At 46.0% G+C, this 16,551-nt stretch overlaps 1 protein-coding gene across 2 annotated transcripts; it reads right to left on the bottom strand.

The window, feature by feature from the left end:
* Window positions 1–12,113: 12,113 nt before the first annotated feature.
* LOC144705477 (cationic amino acid transporter 6, chloroplastic-like) lies at window positions 12,114–16,326 on the bottom strand. Of its 2 annotated transcripts, none has more exons than XM_078578174.1 (6): window positions 15,840–16,316; window positions 15,534–15,756; window positions 15,117–15,468; window positions 14,789–15,020; window positions 13,207–13,439; window positions 12,114–12,626 (listed from the first exon to the last, which is right to left on the bottom strand). In XM_078578174.1, the coding sequence occupies exons 1-6, from the start codon at window positions 16,237–16,239 to the stop codon at window positions 12,303–12,305; spliced, it is 1,764 nt and encodes a 587-aa protein (XP_078434300.1). In that variant the 5' UTR covers window positions 16,240–16,316; the 3' UTR covers window positions 12,114–12,302. The 2 variants fall into 2 exon arrangements, with proteins under 2 accessions (XP_078434300.1, XP_078434301.1); XM_078578175.1 differs by having other exon boundaries at window positions 12,409–12,626; window positions 13,207–13,465; window positions 15,840–16,326.
* Window positions 16,327–16,551: the final 225 nt, after the last annotated feature.

Here is a 16,551-nt window from a genome sequence, read left to right as displayed (position 1 = left end):
ATGAGAGGGTGATAAAAAATATTTAATAAGGATGATATGAATAATAATATGAGGAATAGGTAGGAGAACATGGATAGATCAAATGGAAATGAGAGGGCGAGATAGATGTAGACGTGAAGTGATGATGATATGGGCGAATGGATGCGAGTGGATGTGGATGGATGATGGTGTAATATAATGGTCGAAGAAGACATCTCTCTCTCTCATGGTCTCTCCTTTTCTCCAATTCTCTGTCTCCCCCTCTCTCAATCACTCTTCCTCTCCCTCTCCCTCTCCATTTCTATGTCTCTCCCTCTCCCTCTCCCTCTTCTTCTCCAACGCTTTGTCTCCCCCTCTCTCAATCACTCTTCCTCTCCCTTTCCCTCTCCATTTCTATGTCTCTCCCTCTCATGGTCTCTCCTTTTCGCCAATTCTCTGTCTCCCCCTCTGTCAATCACTCGTCCTCTCCCTCTCCCTCTCTATTTATATGTCTCTCCCCCTCCCTCTCCGTATTCTTCTCCAATCCTTATTCTTCCCCTCTCTCAATCACTCTTCCTCCCCCTCTCCCTCTCCATTTCTATGTCTCTCCCTCTCCCTCTTCTTCTCAAATTCTCCGTCTACCCCTCTCTCAATCACTCTTCCTCTCCCTCTCCCTTTCCCTCTCCATTTCTATGTCTCTCCTGTTGGGTTCTGAAGGCCTTAACTTGGATGAACAGAACAAAAACGATGAGCAGCGGAAGACCTTTTGCAAATCGAACGGCATCGACCGAAAACATTGGAACAAAGTACCTTTGCACGAATCTCATTCGTGCAGCCTCTAGACGTATCCACGCGGTCCTCGACACGTCAGAACTCCTCCTTCTCCTTGACGAGCCCCATTCTTTCTCCTTCGGCGTCATTACGTCGTCCCGATCACATCAGGGATGGAGAGGGGATGTGGGGAGAGTGGAGAAGAAGGGGAAAAGCCCCTGAAAAATTCTGGCCTAGGTGAATTTCGTTCAGGTCCTTCCCCTATTTATACTAAGTGAGTATTTTCATAAAAACCCCCAAAACTTGAGTATATCTTCCAACGTCCAAAAGACCATTTGCGTGTGACCCTCTAGGCCCATGTATCAGTCTAGTTAACGACTCCAACGGCCCAATAACCTTTATTGGCCTTCCAAATTAATTAACTATATTATCATATAGATTAATTAACGTCGGATCGATTTAACCCAATCGATAGGTCGAGACTTCGACATGTGGGGTGCCAAGCTACACCTCGTGTCCTAGAAGATACAAAGGAGTGTGTATCGATTCACTCATGGAACCTGTTCATCATCGGTTACCGTGTATGTGTAATCCCTCATCCACTTGATGCTCCTTGGACGACTTAGGGTATGGTCAACTGTCAAACCCTAATCGATCATCCGAGTTAGTACTGATGCATTCAAAAATCATCGGAGAACTCTTCTTCGATATTTCACTGGCTTGGCCAAGGACTTCGTTGCATCATTTTCCTTGAGCTGTCACCTCTTATACTGAGGGTGGATGATCCCATCTTGACCACTCAATCGCCTTCCTGTACTTCTTAATTCACCCGAACTAAGACCGTTTAGAATCCCATGATTAGAGACTCGTTGGCCATAGCCAAAGTACAACCGTCCGTCCACAAGACGTCTTTGGTGTCTCAGGTCTAAGGACCACTTACACAACCGTGACGTGAATCAACCTGATTGACAGTTCGGTATAATACCATTCAGCGATTCGTACAGATCAATTTAGTGAACTCTTTCCACTAAAGAGCACCCACTATCTATCCTTAATGTTGCCACACTAATGGCTACGGGACCGGCCACACTCATCATATGAGTGAGGCTAGATAGTGCTATTCTATCCGGATACTTCGATGTCCTTCTTACGTATCCTTTGAATAAGAATGTTTAGAACACATGCTTAAAGACTAGTGATCTCCGTATTACGATCTCATCATAATTCACTAAGTACGATCATGTATTCATGGACTTCATTATACGCATCGCACACGCACTATAATGAATATGTTCTATTAATGAATATGGAACGAGATGTGGAATGTGTGATTGGCTTGACGGCCACATATATTTCCATCAATCTCCCACTTGGACAAAAGCCAATCACTCTAGTGAACAAACCCTTTGTTTACAGGTTATACTCAAGATACATTGAGCTAATGGCTCCGTGTATGGATCTGCTATAATGTCGGTTAATGGAACACTTCCTCTCCCTCTCCCTCTCCCTCTCCCTCTCCCCCTCCCTCTCCATTTCTATGTCTCTCCCTCTCCCTCTCCCTCTCCCTCTTCTTCTCCAATTCTCTGTCTCCCCCTCTCTCTATCACTCTAACTCTCCCTTTCCCTCTCCATTTCTATGTCTCTCCCTCTCCTGCTCTCTCCTTTTTGACAATTCTCTGTCTCCCCCTCTCTCAATCACTCTTCCTCTCCCTCTCCCTCTCCCTCTCCATTTCTATGTTGCTCCCTCTAACGGTCTCTCTTTTTCTGTAATTCTTTGTCTCCCCCTCTCTCAATCACTCTTCCTCTCCCTCTCCCTCTCCATTTCTATGTCGCTCCCCCTCCCTTTCCGTATTCTTCTCCAATGCTCTGTCTTCCCTTCTCTCAATCACTCTTCCTCTCCCTGTCCCTCTCCATTTCTATGTCTCTCATTCTCACGGTGTCTCTTCTATTCCAATTCTCTGTCTCCCCCTCTCTCAAACACTCTTCCTCTCCCTCCCTCTCTATTTCTATGTCTCTTCCCCTCCCTCTCCGTATTCTTCTCCAATCCTGTGTCCCCCCCCTCTCTCAATCACTCTTCCTCCCACTCTCCATCTCCATTTCTATGTCTCTCTCTCTCCCTCTTCCTCTTCTTCTCCAATTCTTCGTCTGCCCCTCCCTTAATCACTCTTCCTCTGCCTCTCCCTTTCCCTCTCCATTTCTATGTCTCTCCCTCTCACAGTCTCTCTTCTTCTCCAATTCTCTGTCTCCCTCTCTCTCAATCACTCTTCGTCTCCCTCTCCCTCTACCTCTCCATTTCTATGTCTCTACCTCTCCCTCTCCCTCTTCTTCTCCAATGCTCTGTGTCCCCCTCTCTCAATCAGTCTTCCTCTCCCTCTCCCTCTCTGTCTCCCTCTTCATCTCCAACGCTCTGTCTCCCGCTCTCTAAATCACTCTTCTTCTCCCTTTCCCTGTCCATTTCCATGTCTTTCCCTCTCATGGTCTCTCCTTTTCTCCAATTCTCTGTCTCCCCATCTCTCAATCACTCTTCCGCTCCCTCTCCCTCTCCCTCTCCATTTCTATGTCTCTCCCTCTCCCTCTCCCTCTTCTTCTCCAACACTCTATCTCCCCCTCTCTCAATCACTCTTCCTCTCCCTTTCCCTCTCTATTTCTATGTCTCTCCCTCTCCTGCTCTCTCCTTTTCGCCAATTCTCTGTCTCCCCCTCTCTCAATCACACTTCCTCTCCCTCTCCCTCTCCCTCTCCATTTCTATGTCTCTCCCCTCCCTTTTCGTATTCTTCTCCAATGCTCTGTCTTCCCTTCTCTCAATTACTCTTCCTCTCCCTGTCCCTCTCCATTTCTATGTCTCTCCCTCTCACAGTGTCTCTTCTTCTCCAATTCTCGGTCTCCCCCTCTCTCAATCACTCTTCCTCTCCCTCTCCCTCTCTATTTCTATGTGTCTCCCCGTTCCTCTCCGTATTGTTCTCCAATCCTGTGTCTCCTCCTCTCTCAATTACTGTTCCTCCACCTCTCCCTCTCCATTTCTATGTCTCTCCCTCTCTCTATTCCTCTTCTTCTCCGATTCTCCGTCTGCCCCTCTCTCAATCACTCTTCCTCTCCCTCTCCCTTTCCCTCTCCATTTCTATGTGTCTCCCTCTCATGGTCTCTCTTCTTCTCCAATTCTCCGTCTGCCCCTCTCTCAATCACTCTTCCTCTCCCTCTCCCTTTTCCTCTCCATTTCTATGTGTCTCCCTCTCATGGTCTCTCTTCTTCTCCAATTCTCTGTCTCCCCCTCTCTCAATCACTCTTCGCCTCCCTGTCCCTCTACCTCTCCATTTCTATGTCTCTACCTCTCCCTCTCCCGCTTCTTCTCCAATGCTATGTCTCCCCCTCTCTCAATCATTCTTCCTCTCCCTCTCCCTCTCCGTCTCCATCTTCTTCTCCAAGTCTCTGTCTCCCCCTCTCTGAATCACTCTTTCTCTCCCTTTCCCTCTCCATTTCTATATCTCTCCCTCTCATGGTCTCTCCTTTCCTCCAATTCTCTGTCTCCCCCTCTCTCAATCACTCTTCCTCTCCCTCTCCCTCTCCCTCTCCCTCTCCATTTCTCTGTCTCTCCCTCTCCCTCTCCCTCTTCTTCTCCAACGCTGTGTCTCCCCCTTTCTCAATCACTCTTCCTCTCCCTTTCCCTCTCCATTTCTATGTCTCTGCCTCTCATGGTCTCTCCTTTTCACCAATTCTCTGTCTCCCCCTCTCTCAATCACTCTTCCTCTCCCTCTCCCTCTCCATTTCTATGTCTCTCCCTCTCCCTCTCCCTCCTCTTCTTCAATGCTCTGTCTCCCCCTCTCTCACTCACTCTTCCTCTCTCTCTCCCTCTCCATTTCTATGTCTATCCCTATCCCTCTCCCTCTCCATTTCTATGTCTCTCCCTTTTCATCTCCCTCTTCTTCTCCAACGCTCTGTCTCCCCTTCTCTCAATCACTCTTCCTCTTTCTTTACCTCTCTATTTCTATGTGTCTCCCTCTCACGGTCTCTCATCTTCGCCGATTCTCTGTCTCCCCCTTTTACAATCACTCTTCCTCTTCCTTTTCCTCTCCATTTCTATGTCTCTCCCTCTCACGGTCTCTCTTGTTCTCCAATTGTGTTTCTTACCGTCTCTCAATCACTCTTCCTCTCACTCTCCCTCTTTCTCTCCATTTCTTTGACTCTCCCTCTCACGGTCTCTATTCTTCTCCAATTCTGTCTCCCCCCCTCTCTCTATCACTCTATCTCGCCCTCTCCCTCTCCATTTCTATGTCTCTCCCTCTCACGGTCTCTCTTTTTCTGAAATGTTCTGTCTCCCCCTCTCCTAATCACTCTTTCTCTCCCTCTCCCTCTGCCTTTCCAATTCGATGTCTGTCCCCCTTCCTCTCCGTATTCTTCTCCAATGCTCTGTCTCCCCCCTCTCTCAATCACTCTTTCTCTCCCTCTCCCTCTGCATTTCTATGTCTCTCCCTCTCATGGTCTCTCTTCTTCTCTAATTCTCTGTCTCCCCCTCTCTCAATCACTCTTCCTCTCTCTCTCCTTCTCCATGTATTTTTATCCCTCTCCCTCTCCCTCTTCTTCTCCAATTCTCTGTCTCCCCCTCTCTCAATCACTTTTCCTCTCCTTCTCCCTCTCCATTTCTATGTCTCTCCCCCTCTGTCTCCCTCTTATTCTCCAATTCTCTGTCTCCCCCTCTCTCAATCACTCTTTGTTTTCCGCTCCCTCTCCCTCTCCCTCTTCATCTCCAATTCTCCGTCTCCCCCTCTCGCAATCGCTCTTCCTCTCCCTCTCCCTCACCCCTCTCTACTCTTCTTTCTTCACACACATCCTCTCCCTCTCCCTCTCCCTCTCCCTCTTTTTCTCCAATGCTCTGTCTATACGGTTGGTTGTTCGGTTATCCAAACTCTCACTCTCTCGGTACGGTTTCTGTTGGCACCCAGCAGACTCACTGTTCTAGCGCGGATTCGGCTGAGGAGCATAGGGAGCATTTCTGAAGTCCTTTGGAATTCTGGTTGCTTAGTTCTTCATAAGTTTTCCTTCTTGAATTCGATTTTGGTTCGTGCTGATTTGGCTCAGTTTTTCCAAATAATTTCGTCTTCTCTAAATTTTTGGTTGTATTGATCATCGCTTAATAAGACATATTCATCTAAAAAGGATATTCTGTCACAAAAAATGCCGAAAGTAAGTTATCGGTTCTTGATTCTACTTTACTGCTATCTTGAAGTTATTCAGTACTGATGTCTTTGTCGTATTACGGTTGGTATACCCTTGATTAAAATTTTAAAACCATGGTATATATGTTTGATCCATGAAACAATGATCTCTTGGGTAAACCAACGTATTTGTGTTGTATTGCATAAAATTGGAACAACTAATGTTTGGAAACATTTCTGCTACTTTCTCTCTATCTTTGTCTCCCAATTGATTTATCTTTCTCGTCATTTAGGATGAAATTGTAATTTAAGATGCCTAGAACACATTGATCGCATACTTCTGCTTCCTCCGAGAGCTCTGCATTGACAGAGGGGAGTGTTGGCCACAGCCAAAAGAAGAGGAAGAGAAAGAACGAAAGCGCAGCACGGATACACTTCACAGAAGTGGCGCCTAGGGTTTTCACATGCAATTTATGTGCGACTCGTACTAGGGGTCGTGCAGTGATAGTAGAGCAGAACAAGTATAGTTGCAGTACGGTCATATGGCGACATTTGGTAAATGTGCACCGTAAAGAGTATAATGAATTGAAGGTTCAAGAAGGGAGCTCTTCTAACCAACCGTCAGTGGCGAACATCTTTGACCAACCAAGTACAGAAAAATTGTACTTCACTGGTCGCACATCAGAGATGACAAAAGACGAGCTCGTACGCTTCATTTGCGAGTCAGCCTCACCATGGAATATTGTATGTAAGAAATACTTCATATGACTATTGCAATACATCGCACAAGAGGAGATTTCGATTCCATCGACAAGGGCTGTGAAGGAAAAAGCTTTCAAGCTTTACACTGAGTTAAAGATCGGTATTCGTGACCGATCGGAGAGTATCGAAAAAGTGGCCATTACTCTAGATTGTTGTCTGCCAATCGAATCTCATTTATAGGACTCACCGTTCATTGGATAGATATAGAATGGAAAATGTGTGAATTGGTCCTCGCTATACGTCATTTGGAGGGTTCGCATAGTGGGGAGTGCTTGAGCGAGATTGTGTTGGAGGTTCTGGCCGATGTTAAGTTGAGCACAAAGGTCTGCGCAGTGACGACAGACAATGCGTCGAATAATTCAACAATGATCGCGACATTAAAACGAGAGTTGCGCTCAATGAACCCCCGTTTTACTGCAAAGAGACATGTGTTGTGTATTGCACGCGTGATCAACTTAGTTATGCAGGCCAGACTGAAGGCGCTCGATGTCGTTGACGATGGGCCCGAGGCAAGCTTCATTGATGAAGTAGACCTCACAAACCTTGACAACGTGTTCGATGCGGACGAGTCGGATCCTCCTGCAATTTCCTTAGGGGACGTTGTTCGGCGCTTGAGAGAGGTGGTTGTCGCTGTACGAGGATCGTCAAAGAAAGAGGCGAAATATTTTTCCTCCTACTGACAGTTAAATATGTCAAACACGAGGAGAATCTTGATAGATTGCCGTACAAGGTGGAGCTCAACTTTCAAATGCTATGCGGGTGCATTGAGAAGAAATTAGTTTTCGATATGATGATGTCAAACGTTCTTTGCAAACGTTCTTTACTTGACACAGAATGGGACCTAATAGAAAAATTTGTCAACTCACTCAAACCACTCCAGCACGGTACCTCTGTCGCTATTCGGAGCTCGTCACCGACATCAAATGAGGGTATAGTCATTATTAAGGTTCTGATGAGGCACCTTGAGCGTATTAGAGTGGGAGTTATGAACTCCTCCATGCTTCCTGTTGGACACGCTATGTCCGCTAGGCAAAGGAACGCCTTATCTAATGTATGTTCCGCTATGCGAGCGAAGTAAGAAAAATATGTGTCCTTACTAATACGAAATGAGGCTTTCACTATTGCCTCTCTACTCGAACCATCCACGAAGCTTCGCTTGATTGATCCACATGCTAAGAATGATGTTCTATCTACTGTATATGCGACGACCCCCCCAGCTTTCGGTACAGAGGTGTTGCATTGGTGGAAGACGACAAGTAGCATGAAATTTGCAATTTTCATATTCTTACTCTCTTGCTTTCCTGATTGAATATCTGATTAATTTTACCCCCATAACAGGTCAGCTTTCTTACCCCACGTTAGCGTTGGATGCAAAGGAATTCCTAGCTGTGCAAGTGACGAGTGTGACGTGTGATCGTCTATTCTCAGAAGGTCGCCGTGTAATCAACTACACGCGATCGCTGCTCACGGCAGAGAGCGTTGAAGTCCTAATGATGTTGAAGTCATGGTACAACAACGATGACTTGAGAGCAGATGAGGACGAAGATGGTGATGAAGATGATGGGCCATTTGACACTCGTGTCAACGCACCCTAGAACTGCAACGTGAGTGTTTCTTACTCAAGAAATTCCCTCTATCAGAAATTCTGCCACGAATTTCATCTATGTACGTCAATGATTTGATGACTATTGATGTTCCAATTGACAATGTTCCTCGACAGTTATCGTTGTTCCAACTGAGAATGTTTCTATATCCTCATTTATTTATCTTTTAAATGCTCCTCGACTGTTATGTTTGTCTATTAAGGTTTGGTCCTCTCTCTTTTAATCTCCCCATTGGTTTCAAACACAACTCTTTCTGAAAAAAAATTTAGTGACATCTATTGTCATCATTCATCACCGAAATATTATGACATCTCACACAAAATGCAGGTACATCCACAGCCATGCGGAGGCAATGGAGGGCGCAGGAGCCAGAAATAGGTGCGCACCACAGAGGAGTGTGCAACTTCTCCGACGAAGTCTGCAAAAGCAACCCCAAGACCCGACTGCTATTGTCATCAGCTCAGACTCCGAACCAGACGGTGATGACATCAATACACACACAAACAATACAGATGGAGGCAATTTTGCCCAGTTCAAGACATATTTATTGGGATAAGTACCAAGGGCATCATTACAGAAATTCTTGCTATCCCGTCAAAAGACTTCATCCCTGCGACACATGGAGGAGAAGTCGTGAGTACTCAATGGGATGACAACACATTTTGGGAGCATCACAATTTCACTCCGACAATGATTGATGTTGTCCAGAAAAATGTCAGTCTTATCGCCTCCCAGCTCCTTTGATGTTTATGAAACTAATTTGGCAAAACATCTTTTATGTTTCCTAAATGCACTTGGACTTTTCCATCTATAAATGTTTGTGATAAGATTTACACAATATTGAATTGTTGGGTATCTATGACTGTTTACGTACTAATTGTTGTTTAGCATGGACTCATTAATTTTGTCATTTTAACTTCTAGTGAGTAATACCAAGTCTAAAAGTAAACAACTTTAAGCTAAAAAATTAAAACTTAAAAATGCCAAGTTTAATTTTGTCAATTAAACAAATGGTAAATTTGCAGGTACCAGAGTTCTGTAAATAGCACTTTTCCGCATGACCTACTCTACATATGAAAAAATTAGTACAGCCGTTTCTTTATCATTTTAGTCATTTTTAATTAAACTCTAAAATTATTTTTTTAATTATATTATCTCTTACTTAAAATTTATAATACCTTTACTACTAAAATTTTTATTCTTCTTATAATAATATTAATTAAAATCTCTCCTCACACTAGTCATCTTCTAGAATTTTCCAACATCTTAGTAAACTATTTCATCATGATAACAAACACACCCTAATAAACTATCCATTTAAATTATTATCCCCCTCTTTTATATATTAATATAATGTATAATAACTTAGAATAATTTTAATTTATTATACTTTGCTAAGTACAGAGCAATTTTTTCCCAACTCTGTGCAATTTTATGCAATTTACGAGCAATATATGCAATTTTTCACTTTATGTTCGAATTTTGTTCATTTTGTGTGAATTTGTTCATTTGTGCAAATTTGTTCGGTTTGTGCGAATTTTTTCGGTTTGTACAAGTTGTTCGGATTGTGTGAATTGTGCGAATTTGTAAGAATTGTGCAAATTTGTGCGAATTGTGTGAATTTGTGCGAATTGTGCGAATTGTTCGACCTTCTGTTCTAATTTTCGCACATAAAAAGAACATCACAACAAACAGACCCTTGTGCGGTTCGTTTGTGCCAATTTTTTGTTCGTTTTAAACAATCAGAACAGAACAACCATGTCTACCAAATGGCTAGCTGCTGCTAGAGCACATCCAGGAGGTGTATATTATAACAACTTTCCTATTTGGAGCCCTACCCATTTGAAGTTTATCATGTACTTGATGTGTGGAGTAATATTTTATAACACTTTGACCAGGGGTGATGCGACAAGTATCTGCACTATCAAGCTACCAGAATCCTACATTTATGGGATAGATAGACTTGAGGATTGTGATATTGAACGGATAAATATTGGCCATTGAGGTTCTGTGGCCCTGATATAATGTAAATAATTAAAGGAAGGTGTGAGGGAGAGGATTATGATATAAGGATATATAGAGGGAGAGAGAGAGAGAGAGGGAGAGAGAGAGAGAGGAGAGAAAGAGAGAGAGAGAGAGGAGAGAAAGGGAGAGAGAGAGAGAGGAGAGAAAGGGAGAGAGAGAGAAAGAGAGGAGAGAAAGGGAGAGAGAGAGAGAGAGAGTAGAAAACTGTGTTACTGACCGTTGGTGTATTTATATTGCATCTCTTGGTAAGATGTCATTGACATGGTACAATTAATTTAAGCTTATTATAGATGCAGTATTGACTGCCACATATAATTCCTATTCTATATTTGATCCAAGCCAGTAGACTTAATCCAATTGTAAGCCTAATCCTATTCGAGATTTAATCCTAGTCCCTAGATTTGTTGTTTCCATTACTAGAATAAGGGTACATGTTTGTGTCCTATTAGTTGATGATTTGAGTTTGGCTGTACTGTATCCTTTTGGCCTATTCTACCTGTTCCCCATTGGTCTGGCCATCACTTCACGCACCTTGTATGTAACTCTGGATTATCCATCATAGAGAGAGGAGGGGAAGCGTCTGCAGGCCTGTCCAATGGAGAGAGCTGGCCAGCTCAGAACCCATAGGAGCCGATAATCTTAAAGTCTATAGCCCCATAATTCCAGAAGAAAGCTGGCGATGATGGCGACGCTGTAGTCCTACATCCTATGCGTTCTCCTTGCCCTTGAAGCATTTACCAAATAGACAGGCTGTCCGAGTCAACTCCTGGGTTTGGCGCAAAACCAACAATGTCACTCTCTCTCTCTCTCTCTCTCTCTCTCTCTCTCTCTCTCTCTCTCTCTCTCTCTCTCTCTCTCTCTCTCTCTCTCTCTCTCTCTCTCTCTCTCTCTCTCTCTCTCTCTCTCTCTCTTTCTTGGCCCCAAGTCGTGTGGATCAACCCACGTTCAGACGGCCTTCTACCACAGATTTGGAATATCTGCCGCGGGCGAACAACAGTCCAGTTCACGTCCAAAAGATCCTTCAGCTGTCGATTATCGCCGTCTGCGCTGAAGAAGTCCGCGGGAGAATACGGCGCAGAGACGACATATCTCCTTTCTTGGCAAATAGCTTTCTCCCCCCTCTCCACTTATGAATGAACGAGACGCCAAGTCTCACCTCATCTATCTACCTCTCTGTTTGATATCATTTATTTATATGGGTTATTATTCTTGATGTTACCTCTCTGTTCGTGTTAATCTGTGACAATAATATGTATAATTGCATATTATTAGGCTATCAATCCCAGATAATGTGATTCCCTTTATTATAATGACTGGATTAAGACATTTCTAATAATAAGGATGGTTACTAAATTAGAGGCTAAGTCTATCTTAATTCTGATGATGGGATTAATTAAGATAGACAAAAGAGGATTAAGTATCTCCTCTCACGATGCATACGGGTCAGGTCCTTGGGTCATAAGGAATTTTGCATTTTCTCTTGGCCATCCCATTACTCAGAGACTTCAGAAAGTCATCCTGTGCTGATCCAAAAGTCCCACCTCCCCTCAAGACTTTTTTCTTCTATTAATCGAAAACGTAGTTTACATTCATGTGAGATCTTCATCCTTAAGAACCGGCGCAAGCCTTCTACGGATCTATCCTCTGGGCATGAGCAGGATAAGAAACGTGTAGGGATTAATTTCTTTCGGCCAACTTTATCCTAGGGAGAGAACTTAGATCAGAAAGTCAATGGTATCAATTGCTGGGTAGGTTGTGAATGGATGAGGGCCAAGGTTTACTGGGAATAAAGAGCCACAGCTTTTGAGAGAGACGCGCTTCGAGAGAGCTCTGAAAGCGAGGGGTCAACCATGAAGGGTCACACAACTCGTGACATCTTGTCCTTTTCCGCGTTGTCGAACCCACCAGTATAGGACAGTATGAACTCTTCCAAAATGTGGATAAACCCCGAGTCAACGTCTAGCGAGGGATTAAAAAAATGGTGAAGGGTCGAGAATTCCTCGCCCGTTGGATGAATCCGGAGAAGCGCCAAGTTACACCGTCGGATCGCCGCCGGCGGAGCAGTGGCTATCGTCGGCGGCGCCGCCGAGGGCGACGTTCTCTTCAGCGTCGAAGCTAGCGTGAACGCTGTAGAAGATGTAGACCAGGACGATGACGGCAGAAAAAACGCCGAAGCGGGCGTATGAAGGCCCGTCTAGCGAGCCGAGCAAGAACACGTTAAGAAAGATAGAGGCGGCCGGCGTCCAAGGCATAAATGGCACGCCCCACAGCTCAGGCTTTCTCGCTGGCTCCACCAACAGCCGGAAAATCTGCAGCGCCACCGCCGCTGCCCCCACACAAATGCCCAAGACTATCACCTGGATAAAACACTTGCCTCAGTTACTTTGTTACATTATCGTGTTCCTCTGCAGTTCAGTATTTTTCGAATGAATGATAGAAAAGCTAGATTTATTACAGCAGTGCATAATGTTGATGATTCTGGAATTGAGTAAAAATATGGAGCGTAACATGCAAAATTAGAATGGTAGGATATGGAAGTATTTTACTGCTAATGATGACACTACGATGAGTAAGTATCTCATCACAATGACGAATTTCATGGAATGTAAGTACTGCAAAACGACATCACTAAACTACTAGAGTATTTCCGTACTGAGGGAACGAATAAGATATTAATTCTCATCATTGAATGAAATTTTATTTCAGTACCAATTAAATATGATCAATGATGAGATGAGTAAAACTAAAATATACACAATCGCATCATTATAGTGTCTATAACTGCTGAAACCGGTAAAACTCCAATGGCATGCCCAATGAAATCTTTTCAGAGCCCATTGAAATTTTATAGGCGGTAAAAAAAAAGGAAACCCATCGTAAAACTTGTTTCCAGAATTTTCCAAAATTTGAAGAATCTTTTCAGAGACGGGCAAGTACCTTAACCTTGCTAGCGGCGCCCAAGTGCCAAACAAGGGTGAAGCACAGAGACACTGCCGTAAGCCCCGCCAGCAGCGCCGTCGTCGGCCAGCGGCGGCCCATCCCGGCCGCCACGTAGCGCCGGTACAGGACGGCGTTGGCCACGAGGTAGAAGACAAAGAGGGTCCCAATGGTAACCAAATTGAGGAGCACGTCAAGTTCTGTAAACAGAGCGATTGCCGCCGTCGCCAACCCTGCCCAAACCAAAACAGTTGAAGTCCTGTGGACAATCTGACGTTACGCGCAGACCGTCATCCGTCTTCGCCGCTTTGAAACAGGGATAAGGAAAGAGAGAGAGAAGGAGAGATAGAGATAGAGGGAGACGGAAAGAGAGAGAGAGAGACATAGAGATACAGGGAGACGGAAAGTGAGAGAGAAAGAGAGAGGGAGACGGAAAAGCGAGAGAGAGAGAGAGAGATAAAGGGTGAAGGAAAGAGAGAGAAAGAGAGATAGAGATAGAGGGTGACGGAAAGAGAGAGAGATAGAGATAGAAAGTGACGGAAAGAGAGAGAGATAGAGATAGAGGGTGACGGAAAGAGAGAGATATAGAGATAGAGGGTGACGGAAAGAGAGAGATATAGAGATAGAGGGTGACGGAAAGAGTGAGAGATAGAGATTGAAGGAGACAGAGAGAGAGAGAGAGAGAGAAAGAGATAGAGATAGAGGGAGATAGAGAGAGAAAAAAAGAGATAGAGATAGAGGGAGATAGAGAGAGAAAAAAAGAGATAGAGATAGAGGGAGATAGAGAGAGAAAAAAAGAGAGAGATAGAGGGAGATACAGAGAGAGAGAGAAAAAAGAGAGAGATAGGGATAGAGGGTAAACGGAAAGAGAGAGAGATAGAGAAAAAAAAGAGAGATAGAGATAGAGGGTAAACGGAAAGAGAGAGAGATAGAGATTGAGGGTGACGGAAAGAGAGGGAGAAAAAGAGAGATAGAGATAGAGGGAGACAGAGAGAGAGAGAAAGAGAGATAGAGATAGAGGGAGCGATAGGGAAAGAGAAAGAGAGATAGATAGATAGAGGGAGAGATATGGAAAGAGAGAAGGAGATATAGAGATAGATTGAGGGGGCGATAAGGAAAGAGAGAGAGAGATAGAGATAGAGGGAGAGATATGGAGAGAGAGAGATATATATAGAGGGAGCAATTTGGAAAAAGCGAGAGAGAGGTAGAGATAGAGGAAGCGATACGGAAATAGAAAGAGAGCTAGATAGAGGGAGAGATATGGAGAGAGAGAGAGAGATAGAGATAGATTGAGGGAGCGATAAGGAAAGAGAGAGAAGAAAGAGATAGACGGAGCAACACGGAAAAAGAGAGAGATATATATATAAATAGAGGGAGCAATATGGAAAAAGCGAGAGAGAGATAGAGATAGAGGGAGCGATACGGAAAGAGAGAGTGAGAGAGAGAGAGAGTGAGAGAGATACGGAAAGAGAGAGTGAGAGAGAGAGGGATACGGAAAGAGAGAGGAAGAGGGGGACGTAGAGAGAGAGAGAGAGAGAGAGAGAGAGAGAGAGAGAGAAAGAGAGAGAGAGAGGAGACTAACCGAGGGAGGCGGAGGCGTTGACAGGGGTGGAGGTCTTGGGGTTGACTTGAGCGAGCCAAGTGGGAAGGACGGTAGAACGGCCGATAACGCAAAGATAACGCGCTTGGCCGAGCATGGCGACCAGCAGCGACGTGAGAATACCCAGACTCGCGCCGGCCCCGACCACGTTAGCAGCCCATCCCCAGCCCCCGTAGTCGCGAAAAGCCGACGAAAACGGCGCCTCCACGTCAATCTAAGAGAAACAGAGACAATCCCCGGCACACATCAAACAAACCACCACAAATGCCACGCGACGGATGACGATTCAGTCGAAGAATCGAAACTTTACCGCGTCGTAGGGGACGAGCATGGCCATGGACGCGGCCATGAGACAGTAGAGAAAGATGACGATAACGACGGACCCGGAAACCCCCGCCGGGATATCCCTCCGCGGCTCCTCCGTCTCCTCAGCCATGGTGGACACGGCGTCGTAGCCGATGTAGCTGAGGTACACCATAGCGGCGCCGTCGAACACCCCCCTCACGCCAAACGGCATGAACCCACCAGGGTTCTTATACGGATCCGCAGGCCGACGATAATTCCTCACGTCTCCCTTCAGAAACCCCCCCACGATGATGAACAGGATGAAGAGCAGGTGGAGAACCGTGAGAGACATGTTCAGGGAAGCGCTCTCCTTGGTGCTGAAAAGGGAGGAGATGTTAGAGAGAAAAAAAAACTAAGGAGAGGGGTGAAGCTATGGAAGAACCTGCGGCAGACGAAGAGGGTGAGGGCGAGGACGACGCCGACGGCGAGAAGGTCGATCTGGTTGAAGCCTTGCGGGAGCGCGGCGACGGTGAACCTCCAGCGCTCCGCCGTGGCGACGCCGATGGCGGTGCCGAGATAGGCGGTGAAGCTCCTGGCCACGGCCGCGTTGGAGAAAACGTAGTCCATGACCAGGTTCGCCCCGGCGACGAAGGCGGGGAATTCTCCTGCGCCCACGAAGAATTATAGAGCTTCTGGGAGTGAAGTAGAAGTAGAAGTGAGAAGAGGGAAGAAGGGAGAAGGGAAAGACCGAAGGTGATGAGGATGTAGGAGAAGGCGCCGCCGGCGAGGGGGATCTCGACGGCGAACTCGGTGTAGCAGAAGGCGGAGAGGAGAGCGCAGAGGCCGGCTATGGCGTAGGAGAGAGCGACGGCGGGGCCGGCGTGGAGCCGGGCGGCGCGGCCGGTGGTGACGAAGACGCCGGCGCCGACCATCCCTCCCAAGCCCAGCGCGATCAGGTCCGGCCACCGGAGCGACCGGCGCAGGTCGCCGCCGGACCGGGCCCGGACCCGGGTGGCCTCCTCGTGAGCCGCGGGCGCCGCCCAGGCCCGCCGCCGGAGCCGCTCCGGGGTCCGCCACAGCGCCTTCCCATAAGCCCGGAGACCCGCGAAGGAAGAAGAAGACGGCGAATGCCCCGCCATCTCTCCCATCTCCTCTAAAACTCCCGCGACGAGCTGATAAGAGAGAGAGAGAGAGACGGATGTAGAAGCTCCCCCGGCTGCCCATTAATACCCCCATAATTAAATTTAACGTTTTAAATTACATTATCCGGTTGCTCAGTTCCCGGTGGAGTACAAGCGTACAATACTACAACCTTCCCTTTTATGCTTTCATCAAGAAATGGTAACCTGCCATTTTTTTCTGGAAGGAAAATACCTCAGACGGTTAGATACGGTTGGGTAGCCCGCGGGGCGGCCGTCGGATGGACTAATCGGACGGTTCAGATTCAATGGAGCCCGTTG

The sequence above is a fragment of the Wolffia australiana genome, chromosome 7 (genome assembly GCF_029677425.1).
Source record: "Wolffia australiana isolate 7733 chromosome 7, ASM2967742v1".
NCBI classification, from domain to species: Eukaryota; Viridiplantae; Streptophyta; class Magnoliopsida; order Alismatales; family Araceae; genus Wolffia; species Wolffia australiana.
Note: the sequence above shows the minus strand (reverse complement) of the source record. Positions and strands in the feature narration are given on the sequence as shown.